At 38.4% G+C, this 14,853-nt stretch overlaps 1 protein-coding gene across 1 annotated transcript in view; it reads left to right on the forward strand.

The window, feature by feature from the left end:
• Window positions 1-1,130: 1,130 nt before the first annotated feature.
• PXT1 (peroxisomal testis enriched protein 1) overlaps window positions 1,131-14,853 on the forward strand; it is a 38,824-nt gene continuing 25,101 nt past the window's right edge. The window contains exon 1 of the mRNA XM_076003588.1: window positions 1,131-1,220. Coding sequence (XP_075859703.1) covers window positions 1,131-1,220 — 90 coding nt within the window. The remainder of the gene's footprint in view (window positions 1,221-14,853) is intronic.

Here is a 14,853-nt window from a genome sequence, read left to right on the forward strand (position 1 = left end):
TAATTTTTTTCAACTAAATGCTTTAGGCTATATGATCTCTATATCACTGCAGACATATCAAATGAGACTTTTTGAAAGAATAATCACCTTCATTTGGAAGTCCAAAATTGTGCTCAAATATAGACGTAAATCATTGTTTAATTTCTAACTTTCAGGGAAGAGGGAGACCCTGCATGTTAACCCAAAACAAATTCACAAGAATCTTTTTACTTAAGTTCCATCAGTTCACTTTTGTTAAAAATTTCTTCATGAAAATTATAAAGGCTAATGATCAGCAGGAAACAAAGTCTGTACCTTGAATACATAATCAACCAGAAAATCAAGAATTTTAAGTGTCTAGTGGCTGGAATTTGCTATTAAAACCTTATTTGCAGGCCGGGCGCGGTGGCTCACGCCTGTAATCCTAGCACTTTGGGAGGCCGAGGCGGGCGGATCGCTCAAGGTCAGGAGTTCAAAACCAGCCTGAGCGAGACCCCGTCTCTACCAAAAATAGAAAGAAACTAATTGACCAACTAAAAAAATATATACAAAAAATTAGCCGGGCATGGTGGCGCATGCCTGTAGTCCCAGCTACTCGGGAGGCTGAGGCAGTAGGATCGCTGAGCCCAGGAGATTGAGGTTGCTGTGAGCCAGGCTGACGCCACAGCACTCACTCTAGCCTGGGCAACAAGTGAGACTCTGTCTCAAAAAAAAAAAAAAAAAAAAAAAAAAAACCTTATTTGCATGAGCCCAGGAGTTTAAGGCTGCTACACACTATGATCACGCCTGTGAACATCCCCTGCACTCCATTTGCTCTATGTATGGCTTCAGTGTGTCTTTCAGTCTCATTTAAAGGAAATGTTTCATCTTTAAATTTAAAAATATATAGCCAGCCCAAAGGTATAGGACCCCCAAAAAGGCTATGAAAATGATTGCAGGATCACTGCTCTAAAGAAATTTTAAAAGTTAAAGTTAAATAACCAAAATTGAGTAACCAGATAGGAGATAAGGGGAAGTGAATCTAACTAAATGTATTCCACTATTAAGTAAAGAGGAAATGATAGAATATCTCTATTTTGTAAATCTCTGTGAATGAATATATGCATTATACATCAACACCTCCTAAAATCATAAAAAGAGATCCCGACATTATGTGCCTCCTGAGAGAAGACTATATCATCATCAAAATGCTGCCAAAAGGATCAGACCTAAGTCTGATCGAGCCTCAAGATCCAAGCTTGGTGTGGTGGCACGTGTCTGTAGTCCCAGTTACTTGGGAGGCTGAGGTGGGAGGATCTCTTAAGCCCAGGAATTCAAGTCAGTGGGCAACATAGTGAGATCCCCATCTCTTAAAAAAAAAGAATCCAGCTGCCAATTTATAGGAAATATAGGGAACAGAAGAACATGTCGAACTGCACCATGAGTGTGCAATCTCCAAAGTCATGACTCTGGAAAACTCTATAGGCCAAAGGCCTCTGTTTTTCAAGAAATAAATTGTAAAGTAAAAACAAAACATTAAAATATATGCATTCCAGGGCCGGGCGTGGTGGCTCACGCCTGTAATCCTAGCACTCTGGGAGGCCGAGGTGGGCGGATTGCTCGAGGTCGGGAGTTCAAAACCAGCCTGAGCGAGACCCCCATCTCTACTAAAAATAGAAAGAAATTAATTGATCAATTAAAAATATATATACAAAAAATTAGCCGGGCATGGTGGTGCATGCCTGTAGTCCCAGCTACTTGGGAGGCTGAGGCAGTAGGATCGCTTGAGCCCAGGAGTTTGAGGTTGCTGTAAGCTAGGCTAATGCCACAGCACTCACTCTAGCCAGGGCAACAAAGTGAGACTCTGTCTCAAAAAAAAAAAAAAAAAAAAAAAAAAAATATATATATATATATATATGCATTCCAGTGTGGTTGAGGAAAACGAAATATATATATATATAACTTGTAAAAAGTGTGTGTGTGGTAGGGGAAACTATATTGTCTAGGGGTATACATTTGGGTGATAAAACCATTAAAGAAGAAAGGAAGTAAAAGTGATTACTCTAAGTCAGGGTAGTGGTTACTTACAGAGTTGGTGGGGAAAGTAGTTATTGAGAAGGGACACATGGAAGGGGCTTCTAAGATGGGTGGTGAAGTTGTTTCTTGACACAAGGGTGTCTCCCTGAGAATAATTCATTAAGACAAACATTTCCTTTGTGTGGTTTTCTGTTTCCATGTTTTATAATAAAAAGATTTTAAAAGGAAAAGTTTGAAGGCAGAGGTCCTGCTTCAGAGGTAAAATATATTTTCTCCACACCATGCTAGTTGCAAATGTATGTTTGCCTTTCTGGGACAATATTAAGGTTAGATTATTCTAAAAGAAAAATAAATGCTTTAAGAAAAAACAAATTCTTTGAGGAATATTACATATTGTAATACAATTTTGGAATTTTATTTAGACATTCTGTCTTTTTTTTTTTTTAAAGATAATGGACAAGTATGTAATAGAGTATATCTTGAGGAAAGGCAAACAGGAATAACGAAGGACAAGGAGACCAGTCTCCAGTACTAGCCAGGAGAGTGATCTATAAACATTTCCTGTTGACATTTTGATGAGGGCATGAGCTCTTCTCTTTCTCACCCACATGCCAGGATAATTTGCCTCAGAACAGTATGACTTTTTAAAAGTACACAGAATGCTAAGTTTGAAAGTCAATAATCAAATACACCTCTGCAAATAAAAGTCCTATGGAGCATCAGAATGGAGGAGTGAGGAAACAAGTAAGCATGTTACCCTGGGCCTCAGCTGAGGCTGGGTGTAAACTGATAATGTTTATCTCTTATTACTGCTGTTACCGGGTTACAAACAGACTCCGACCTTCCTATCCCATGCACCAGCCCTAACAGTTCACATTGCCTCTTGTTTGTGAACACACAAGCCACATTCTTGACCCCAATACCAAGAATGCTGGGAAGTTTGTTTTGTTTTTAACCTTCCATGGGTTTTATTTTTATTTATTTATTTTTTATTTATTTTTTTTTTCGCCTCCCTCACCTACCCCTTTTTTTTTTTTTTAATTTTTTTTTTTTTCCCTTCCATGGGTTTTAAACAGACTGCATTTGAAGAAGAAAACAAATAAACAAGCCCCAAAATATACATTCTTTAAACTGAGGTTTGAACTCATGAACTTCAGGCTTACAAAATAGGTTCCAGTCACCCAACTGAGCCACCACAGAAAACCCTAATATTCTTTTACCTTGCTCAAATCATACCTCCTTTCCCCAAAATTTCAACAACCAAAACATGCAGAATGTGTTTATCAAAGCATGTGTCCTGGCCCCTGATCTCCACTCTGAGAAAGTTCACAATGAAAAACAAATAAATAATAAGATAAATAGTGGAAACTAGGGAAATTCAGAAAGATTTCTTCTGCTTGTTAGCCAAGAGCCCAAACAAAGCTTTCTTCTTGTTTATTTGGAATTGTGCTGCCTACGTGGAAACAAGTCAGTGTTGAATATGTAAAGTATGTGAAAGAGGAAGCATAACAACATGAAGTGATATAGTCATAAGCCAGTATGATGTAGTGAAAAAAGTACTGCAGGAAGAGCCAAATGACCTCTGTGGCTGCTCATTGCACCACTTACTGACTGAACTGGTCACACAGCTTAGGTTTCCTAATCTGTAAGATGATAACCCACCTACCTTTGCCATGAGATTCAAAGAGGAAAAAAATAAACAAAATGTATGCAAAACTATTTTATAGCTCAAAACACTAGAAAAACTTAAGGCACTATTATTAAATAGTATTAATATCAACCCATCCAACCTAGTATCATTCAAACTAATATTATCTCTAAAAGGAACACCAAAAGACATTTTGTAAGGTAAAGTTGCCCTCCTTATGTCAACCTTAAATTGTTTGTATATCACAATATACCAGTTTCCTTAACATTGGTTATGTAATTTGAACAAAAATAAACACATGTTACAGTGACAAAATATTTTCAATATTTTCTCCTTTTATCCATAATCACTGCTAATAATAAAGTCATTATTTTAAAGAAAATTAAACATCACTTCTTAAGGCGCTATTTGGTTTTCTACCAAATGTGTCTTTAACTTTCCTTCCTCCCTCCCTCTCTCTCTTTCTCTCTCTCTCTCTCCTTCCTTCCTTCCTTCCTTCCTTCCTTCCTTCCTTCCTTCCTTCCTTCCTTCCTTCCTTCCTTCCTTCCTTCCTTCCTTCCTTCCCTCCCTCCCTCCCTCCCTCCCTCCCTCCCTCTCTCTCTCTCTCTCTTTCTTTCTTTCTTTCTTTCTTTTTCACTCTATTGCCCAGGCTAGAGTGCTGGGCCATCAGCCTACCTCACAGCAACCTCAGTCTCCTGGGCTCAAGCAATCCTTCTGCCTCAACCTCCCAAGTAGCTGGGAGGCACACACCACCATGCCCGGTTAATTTTTTCTATATATTTTAGTTGTCCAATTAATTTCTTTCTATTTTTGGTAGAGATAGAGTCTCGCTCTTCTCAGGCTGATTTTGAACTCCTGACCTTGAGCAATCGTCCAGCCTTGGCCTCCCAGAGAGCTAGGATTACAGCAGGTGTGAGCCACTGCACCTGGCCTATGTTTTTTCTTTCTTTTCCCTCTTCCACTGTGAAGGAAACTTTAATGCATTTTTTAATGATACCCCAAATAATTGCTCTCATAGATTCTTATTCTTAAAAGGTTGTGAAATACACACACACACACACACACACAATGTCAACTCTCCAGGCTGGATCTGGGAGGAATTATTAGGAATTGCTAGCTTATTTCTTTCCTCAGCTTCTCTTTGGTTTTTAATAAACCACATGATAGTAACATGTGAACAATTGGCAAAAGCAATTTCAAAAAGTTCCTCTTCTGGCTTTGTATTTCTGTGTTACAGAGATTAAGCTAAACTTAAGTTTAGCTAATTATTTGGATTGGTCTCTCTTGTTTTTTTTGTTTTTGTTTTTGTTTTTGTTTTTGTTTGAGACAGTCTTGCTTTGTTGCCCAGGCTAGAGTGAGTGCCATAGCATCAGCTTAGCTCACAGCAACCTCAAACTCCTGGGCTCAAGGGATCCTCCTGCCTCAGCCTCCCGAGTAGCTGAGATGACAGGTGCGAGCCACCATGCCCGACTAATTATTTGTTTCATTTTTAGTTGACTGGCTAATTTTTTTCTATTTTTAGTAGAGATGGGGTCTCGCTCTTGCTCAGGCTGGTCTCGAACGCCTAACCTTGAGCAATCCGCCTGCCTCGGCCACCCAGAGTGCTAGGATTACAGGCGTGAGCCACCTCGCCTGGCCTCTCTTGTTTTTTAATTTATTGTAAATGGAAATAGACCCCTTGGCCTTGGGATAGGAGCTATATATTTAAAAATTAACTTTGAGAAGGTTCTCGGTGAAAAAAAAGTTGAATAGGAATTAAGGAGATCTAACATCTGATACCAGCATGGTCACTTTTATGTCAGTCATTGCTTCTGTGGTCTCATTTTTTTAAATTTTTTTAGACAGAATCTAACTGTGTTCCCCGGGCTAGAGTGCCTTGGCGTCAGCCTAGCTCACAGCAACCTCAAACTCCTGGGCTCAAACTCCTGAGGCTCCTGCCTCAGCATCCCAAGTAACTGGGACTACAGGCATGTGCCACCATGCCCGGCTAATTTTTTTTCTATATACTTTTAGTTGTCCAGCTAATTTCTTTCTATTTTTAGTAGAGATGGGGTCTTGCTCTTGCTCAGGCTGGTGTCAAACTCCTGAGCTCAAACGATCTGCCCGCCTCGGCCTACCAGAGTGCTGGGATTACAGGTGTGAGCCACTACACCTGGCCTCATTTATTTTTATCTAAAAATGAGGATGGCTGGGTGCAGTGGCTCACATCTGTAATCCCAGAACTCTGGGAAGCTGAGGCAGTAGGATTGCTTGAGGCCAGGAGTTTAAGACCAGCCTGGGCAACATAGGGAGACTCCATCTCTAAAAACTTTTTAAAAATTAGCTGGATGTGGTGGTACACCCTGTAGTTGCAGATACTCAGGAGGCCAAGGCAAGAGGATTGCTTGAGCCCAGAAGTTTGAGATTGCAGTGAGCTATGATGATGCCACGGCATTCACTCTAGCGCAGGCAACACAGCAAAACTGTCTCAAAATAAATAAATAATAACAACGAGGAAGTTTGGGTCAAATGATAGCTACCATTTGCTAAGTGCCTTCCATATGGTAGACAGGCACTAACTCTAATTTTCTCAGCAGCCTTATTAGTTCCATATTACACATGCAAAAAATCACGGTTCAAAGAGATGCAATTATCATTTTAGATCACATTTGGTAAACTCCATGGAATCATTTCAGCTTTGCAATTCTATTCTTTGGAGAGGAAATCTACCTTTTGGGCTTCATGATCCTCTTTTTAAAAATTCCATTGTTTGGCCTGGAATGCCAAATGTGGATAGGGACTCAGAAATCATCAGTGCCAGGTTTTTCACTTGTGAAGAAGGGATCTAAAGCCCAAAGAAGATTCATGACCAGCTCATGGTTGTGATCTATTTTCTCTTTCAAGTTTGTCCATAATGCCATTATAATCTGATTCTGACTATATATAAATATATATGGAAAGATAGGTCAGGAAGTGGAATTTGGCCTGGGTTCCAAAAGCTTCCTGAAGATAACCTCACTTATATGTGTAGATATTGTCTGTCCAAATAAGCAGAATTTCCAAGATTTGAAGGTCACTGCAGGGTATTCCTTTTCCTTAGAAAATAAGGGTAAGGAAACTTTTACATCCAGAACCACTGAGAAGTCAAAGAAAAGTCGCATGCAATTAAAAGGCAACTTAATTTAGCTCTTAATGTACTCTTAAAATAGTTCTTAAAATTAAGAACACATATAGACATATTACATTTTAAAGTTATTTTTAGCACTATAAGTAGGAAATAAAATTTTTATAGGCAATGAACTTTCAATAAATATAATAAATAAGTATTATGTCTAGCTAAGGGGGAGAATTCCCGTGAAAGGAGGAGATGGGAGAGAGGAAGAAGGGGAAGCCAATACTAAGTGAAAGAGAAAAAGGTGAAGAAAAAAGAAAAGGAGAAAAAGGCAGAAGAAAAATTTAAAGTTGGGGAGAAGGAAAAGAAGAGTCACAAAGAAGAAAGTTAGGGAAGAGAAAGGAGAAATCAGAGAGGGAGAAAGAAACTGAGAGTGGACCAGAATAAGAGGAGGCTGTAGGCCGGGTGCGGTGGCTCATGCCTATAATCCTAGCACTCTGGAAGGCAGAGGCAGGCAGATTGCCTGAGATCAGGAGTTCAAGACCAGCCTGAGCGAGACCCCGTCTCTACTAAAAGTAGAAGGAAATTAATTGACCAACTAAAAATATATATACAAAAAATTAGCCGGGCATGGTGGCGCATACCTGTAGTCCCAGCTACTTGGGAGGCTGAGGCAGGAGGATCGCTTGAGTCCAGGAGATTGAGGTTGCTGTGAGCTAGGCTGATGCCACGGCACTCACTCTAGCCTGAGCAACAAAGTGAGACTCTGTCTCAAAAAAAAAAAAAAACAACAAAAAAACGAAGGAGGATTTCAGTTCTATCATCATTAACTTTCCAACCAGATTGGAACCTATAATGGCCCCTCATTTGATTGGATTCAATTGATTTATTTACTGCTTAATTCTATTTTGAATTTTTCTCAAAATAAGCCATAATTCTTACAGACATTAACATAAAATTTATTAAATTTTAGATATTTCTCATGACTTTTTCCCCCAAGTTTTTATTATGAAAAACTTCAAACATAAAGAAAAGTGGAGAGTGTAATATATTCAACCCCAGTATACCCACTACTTAAATGCAATAATCAACATCTTGACATCTGCTTTATTTTTATGGCTGTTTATTATGAAAAATTTCAAACATAAAGAAAAGTTGAGAGAATAATATGATCAACACTAGTATACTCTCTATTTAAACAATTGTTAATGCCTGTTGGGAAAATATGATTGAGGAATTAATGAAATGTGGCTCATAAGATCATTATTTTATTGAATAACCCAATATTACTATATTAAAGACAGAAACAGGAGTTTGCAGGGTTTTGCCCTGAAGGAATGTGTGGACTCAATGGTTCACCTATTAGAGCCTGCTATCATGGGAGATCTCTCAAATCTTTGGTAGGGACGTTTTCTAGGAAGGCTTCCCGGTATCTCAAAATCTGTGAGCTTCCCTGTGTCTTGAAAGACACGACAAGGCAAATATGGCCCACAGGATGGGAGCTGGAGACAACGAGTGCACTTTGCCCAGAGAAGTGCCCCGGTGGTTATAAACAACCTGTTTATTAGAGATAGGCTTCCTGCTCTCTCCTGTCTGTCTACCTTTAAGTCCACCATAACTAATCAAAAAAATATGGAGTCACTATACCTCTTTTGTTTTACCTTTGTTAATTGACAACTATCTCTTATAACTTAAAAGTTAGCCGCTAAAAGACTTTGTACCTGTTTGTTCACCTAGATAGATTAGAAGCCCCTTGAGAAGACTTTTGACCCTAACCCACTACCTGTATCCCCTAACAACTGCATTCCCTGATATGCAAATATGTTACCCTGACAACTGGTAATTGATGTCTTTGATTATAAAAACCTATATAAATCTAACCATATTGCTGGCGTTTATAAAGATACGCCAATCTCCTAGGTACCCCTGCTGTGTTATATCTGATCTTTATATATATATAAAACTATAAACTATACCTTAGTCTCTATGTATTCTTTTATTTCTCTCTGTTGCCTATCAATTTCCTTATCCTCTGTAGCGATCTCCTCATGGACCTGCCTCAATTCTCACCCCACAAACGCTGGGCATGGTGGTTCACACCTGTAATCCTAGCACTCTGGGAAGCTAAGGCAGGAGAATTGCTTGAGTTCAGGAGTTTGAGACCAAGACCGAGCAAGAGCGAGACCCTGTCTCTACTAAAAATAGAAAAATTAGCCGGACATGGTGGTGCATGCCTGTAGTCCAGCTACCAGGTGTGGTGGTGCATGCCTATGAGGTACAGCTGCTGGGGGTGGTGGCGCATGCCTGTAGTCCTAGCTAATCAGGAGGCTGAGGCAGGAGGATTCCTTGAGCCCATGAGTTTGGGGTTGCTGTGAGCTGTAATGACATCACTCCACTTTACCCAGGGCAACAGAGCAAGACTCTGTCTCAAAAACTATAAATAAATGAAGAAATAAACAATTGTTAACATTTCCCCATATTTTCTTTATCTTCATAGTTATCTAATTATTTTTCCCTCAACTGTTTGAAAGTAAATGGCAGACAGTATGACATTTCACCACAAAATACTTCAAAATGAAACTCCTAAAATTAAGGACATTCTTCATATGCCTATTATAGCATTAGTACATCTGATACTAATAACAATAATTCCTTAATATCATTTTATAGTAGTTTTTTTAAAACCAGGATCCAAACTTCATGTATTATATTTGAATGTATTCACTTTAGCCTCTTTTAATCTGAGCAGTGGCCCCACATCTGCCCACCATTTTATCCCCATAATACTAATTTCTTAAAAACGTCAGGGCAGTGATCTTGTGTAATTTTCTCATGACTTTTTCTGACTTGTAACAATTTCCAAAGTCATTCCACTTTGGAGAATTTCTCTTATCTTTCAATATATAATTTTTTACAGAATTTTTTTTTTTTTTTTACTTTATCTTTTTTATTCTCAAAGTTTCTGTATAGAATTTTAATTATAATATTTGTAATGTCCAACTGCTCTTTTTTATTCTAAGAGTGTTTCTTCTTTTATCATCTTGTTCTTGTTTCATGGATATGATATTTCTCTGATAATATTATAATTTCACTGAAGTATTTTTATGCTCCCTGCATTGTCTCAGGTTTCTGTGGTTCTTTTTTTCTCCTGATTCTACCATGTTGGAAGTTTTTTATTTTTTTCATGGTGAAGTTTTTCCTCTAGTATGTGATGATTTTTGTCATATTCATATTTTAAGAGTAAAATACTAAAAGCTGATTGGAGGCTCTGAATATATATGTTTGAGTCTTGTCAATTGAAGGAATTCACTGTAGCCTTTTTCTGTGAGGACCCTCAAGTGATGATCTCTGTGGCTCTTTCAAGCCTCATATTCTTAAGTACCCATTTTTTCTACTATAGTGTAGAAACTGCTAGAGTGTAGAAACTATGAAGTTCTGTATATGAGCAGAAGAGGCCTAGATTCTCATTTTCAGCTTCAGTGAATTCCTCTCTTTTTGCAGTATGTTTGACTCCCACTCTTATCTGGGCCAGGTGTCCCCCTATCCAGCACTCCTTTAGTTTACTTTTCTCCAGCACTGAAATTTCCTGTTAACTATTGAGGTGAAAGATGAGGGGGATCCTGGGGCTCTGACCACATTGTAAACAGATTTTCGAACAAATCTCCCTGTTGAAGCACTACATTTCTCCCATCTCCATCCCTTTAATTTCCCTCTGCACCTTACTTGCTTTTGATACCTGAGCCTTTCCAGGGTTCCTCAGGGTGACCTGCCTTGCTTCTTCTTGGTCCCCCACCCCTTACCCCCTGACTTAGGCTTGACCTTGCTTGGGTCTGCTAAGTCCTTTAACAGCCTCCATTCATCTTCCATTTTCGTGCATTGTGGTTTGAGGTGACTCCCAGTTCAATAAGAATGAAATAGATGTTTCTGGGTGGATTTTTTTTCTCCTTGTTACTTTTGAGAGAGTGGTGTGGGGAAGATCTCAGCTGTCTTGAATTGAAAAATTCTCACTGTTTTTATTTTTAGTTCTTCACAGGCCTTGAATTCTTTATTGTCTTTGAGCTTTTGCACTTGGTATTCCAGCTTTCTGAAGCATTCTTTTCCCCTCCCTCCTGGCCAATTCCAAATCATCTTTTTCTTTTTTTATAGAAAAAAAGAAAAATAGAGCAAGACAGGATCTTGCTCTATTGCCCAGACTGGAGTGTAGTGGCACAATCTTAGCTCACTGTAACCTCAAACTCCTGGGTTCAAGTGATCCTCCTGACTCAGCCTCTGGAGTAGCTGGGACTACAGGCATATCATCACACTGCACTAATTTTTTAAATTTTTTGTAGGGACAGGGTCTCAATATGTTGCCCAGGCTGGTCTTGAACTCCAGGCCTCAAGTGATCCTCCACCTCAGTCTACAAGAATGAGCCACCGTGCCCAGCCCAAGTCATCTTTTAGGTCCCAACTTCAACTCCTAGATGAATCCTTCCTGACCACCCAGACTAGGTTAGGGCCATTCCCCATGATATATTCTCCTACCAACTAACATGACTCTAACTAAGTATATAAGCCTGTTTCTTCTACTAGACTGTCAGCTTCACAAGGGAAGGGACCATGTCTGTCTTGTTCACTGGTATATCCCCAGTGTATATTGCAGTGCTTGGCACTTAGTAGGGCCGAGGTCCAACCCCTAGGCTGAGGACTGGTAGTGGTCCATGGCCTGTTAGGAACTGGGCCGAGCCGCAGGAGGTGAGCAGCAGGCTAGCGAGCTAGCGAAGCTTCATCTGTATTTACAGCCATTCTCCATTGTTTGCCATCCCCACGCCCCACCCTACCCAGTCTGTGGAAAAATTGTCGTCCATGAAACCAGTCCCTGGTGTCAAAAAGGTTGAGGACCACTACAGTAGAGGATCAATATATATTATTCATTATCAATCAATATATGTTGCTTGCTATAAAGATTTGTGGCTTAGTTTACAGTTACTGTCACTAATAAGTAGTTCATAGAGTTCAGCATTCCTAATTATTATGATTGTTTATTTCTTATTATGGACAAGAGCCCATGTTACAGTGTAGAGTTTCCATAATTACATTTCCAAATTTATTTTACAATGAGCAGTTTTAAAATTATAATGTACTGACAGTAATATATTAATACTATTCACTCAGATTAACATAGTGTATACATTTTTTATTGCTGCTCTAACAAATAACCACAAACTGAATGGCTTAAAACAAGATGAACTTATTATCTTAGAGTCTGAAGGTTAGAGTTGGCAGGGCTGCATTCCTTCTGGATGAGGGGAGAATCCATTTCCTTGCCTTTTTCAGCTTCTAGAGGCTGCCTGCATTGTTGGCTCATAGATCCTTTCTCACCTGACTCTTTCCTATGCTTCCATTGTCACACCTGCCTCCCTCTATAAGGACCTATGTGATTAGGTTGGGCCCAGATAATCGAGAATAATCTCCTTATCTCAAGAGCCTTAATTTAATTATATCTGCAGAGTCCAATTTGCCAGGTAAGGTAACATTCACAGGTTTTGGGGATTAGGAGGTAGACATCTTTGGGGGGGGCCATTATTCAGTCTACCACATATAGACAGCAAAATGCGAACCTATAGATGAATTAATTGTTACAAGAAATGATACAAATGATACTTCTATATATTTTAAACTTTATATCAGAACAACCCACAATGAAGATTAAATAATTTTATTAAGTGAAATTTTCATAAATATATATTGAAATAATAAGATACCTCACATAAACCAATGATTATTAAAGGGACAACATATATCAGCTTAATGATTGCCTAGGCTTCCATGTGCAAGTCCACTCTCATGTTTTTATGAATTCTGGGATTTCCTGGTATTTTCAGGTAGGCACAGAGGTAATTATCCAATTATACCATTTATAAAGTTACAAAAAAGTGTAGTATTTTTCTTACATATATTTTAAAACAAGTTTTAGATGAAAAATATAATTAGCATTGATTATTTTCAATAAATACCTATTAATATCCTGCAGAATTATTTAAGAAAAATTACACTAGAATAAAAATCTACTTGGGGAAAATCAAGTCCAACATTTTTTTTTTGAAGTGATTAATTTTTCTCCTTTATTTTCAAAGTTTTCTTTTATTGGATTTGGTTGTTGTTATTGCCTTTTACGATGCACAGAATAGACATATTGTGATACAATTACAGCAAAAATAAGCACAGGTATTCGATTTCTGTCTAATTTTTTTTTCTTTTTTTGAGACAGAGTTTGGCTCTGTTGCCGGGGCTAGAGTGCCGTGGTGTCAGCCTAGCTCACAGCAACCTCAAATTCCTGGGCTCAAGTGATCCTCCTGTTTCAGCCTCCCAAGTACCTGGGACTACAGGCATGTGTCACCATGCCAAGCTTATTTTTTATATATATATATATTTAGTTGTCCAGCTATTTTCTTTCTAGAGACGGGGTCTCCCTCTTGCTCAGGCTGGTCTTGAACTCCTGACCTTGAGTGATCCTCCTGCCTCGGCCTCCCAGAGTGCTAGGATTACAGGCGTGAGCCACCATGCCCGGCCCCTGTCGAATATTTTGAAAGAAATATCTTAAGGAAATTGGTAGTTAATGTTCATGCATCTTTTTAATCATTCTTCAGCATATATAGTTTAGGAAATAGTTCATCAGTTTTTCTGACACTTTTTTTCTGACAAGAAAAAAAAAGGAAATTGCATTTGAAAATGAACATGATGAAGGAGATGGACACAATAAGAGGAGAAGAGATCCCCAAATAATAAGGAAACTTTAGAGATTCCTGAATATACATGATCAAACAAGGACCTATGATAATATAAAACATGTAATAATAGAGAGGACATTTCAGAATTAGTCAATTAGTTGTATGTTCCAATGACAACATGATTATGGAAACAAATCTTAGAATTGAGAGTAATTAAAGCCTTTTTTTTTTTTTTTTTTTTGAGAAAGAGTCTCACTCTGTTGCCTGGGCTGTCCTGTGGTGTCAGCCTAGCTCACAGCAACCTTAAACTCCTGGGCTCAAGCAATCCTTCTGCCTCAGCCTCTGGAGTAGTTGGGACTACAGACATGCGCCACCATGCCCGGCAAATTTTTTCTATATATTTTTAGTTGGCCAATTAATTTCTGTTTATTTTTAGTAGAGACGGGGTCTTGCTCTTGGTCAGCTGGTTTCGAACTCCTGACCTTGAGCAATCCTCTCGCCTGGGCCTCCTACATGCGTGAGCCACAGTGCCTGGCCGCTTTTTTGTTTTTATTGGTATTGATAAATACTGTCAGTCAATTTATTGACAGTACTAGTCTTTGAAATATCTTTTGTTGGGGAAGGGGGAGAGGACCTATTAATATTTATCTAATTAGGAACACATCTACATTTTAGAAATAAAGCATTTTATCTGTAATTTTTATTATTAAGTCTACAAGCTGTAGAATTGGGAGAAATAGATTTTGTAACTCTTGACACCAAAAGGTTATAGATGTTTGATAGTCAGAATTAAGTTAAACATTGAGTAAAATTATACTTGTTTGGAAGAACTATAGGATCCTTATAGACTATTGGCAAGAAGTGTGTTTTATGTTGTTTAAAATGTAGAAGTCCAACATTCTTGATTATTTCAAAAGGCCATGGTTAGATGTTTTATTCTTAGTTATATACAATGTCATATGCATAACTAGACAAAATGACAATTCCACAATGGGCTGATGTGTAAGGCTGTTGGTTGGCTCTTTTAGGTAAGAACCTCACCTGGTATCTGCATCTTGATTACTAACTTTGCCCACTTAGGAATTTAAAAAATTTTATCAGTTCATCCAGGGCTGATATGGCCTTGATGTATTAGTTAAAGATCATGTCTTTTTCCCAATAAAAATTTTACTTGATAAATTAAGATCAAAAGTTTGCCTGATGAATATAGGTAAAATGTCAGGCACTAAAAATGCCCCAAAGCCCAAAACCCCTCATCCTTCAGCTCCTTCTTCCTCAATGTGGCCCAAATTACAAATTTAATCAATATATGGGAGTAGCATTCTACACTGAAAAATGTGGTATATTTGAAAAATGATGAGTCAGAATTCTACTTAATGATCTTTCTCCCCTTGGTTTGGATAGCTGAG

The sequence above is a fragment of the Microcebus murinus genome, chromosome 5 (genome assembly GCF_040939455.1).
Source record: "Microcebus murinus isolate Inina chromosome 5, M.murinus_Inina_mat1.0, whole genome shotgun sequence".
Lineage (NCBI taxonomy): Eukaryota > Metazoa > Chordata > Mammalia > Primates > Cheirogaleidae > Microcebus > Microcebus murinus.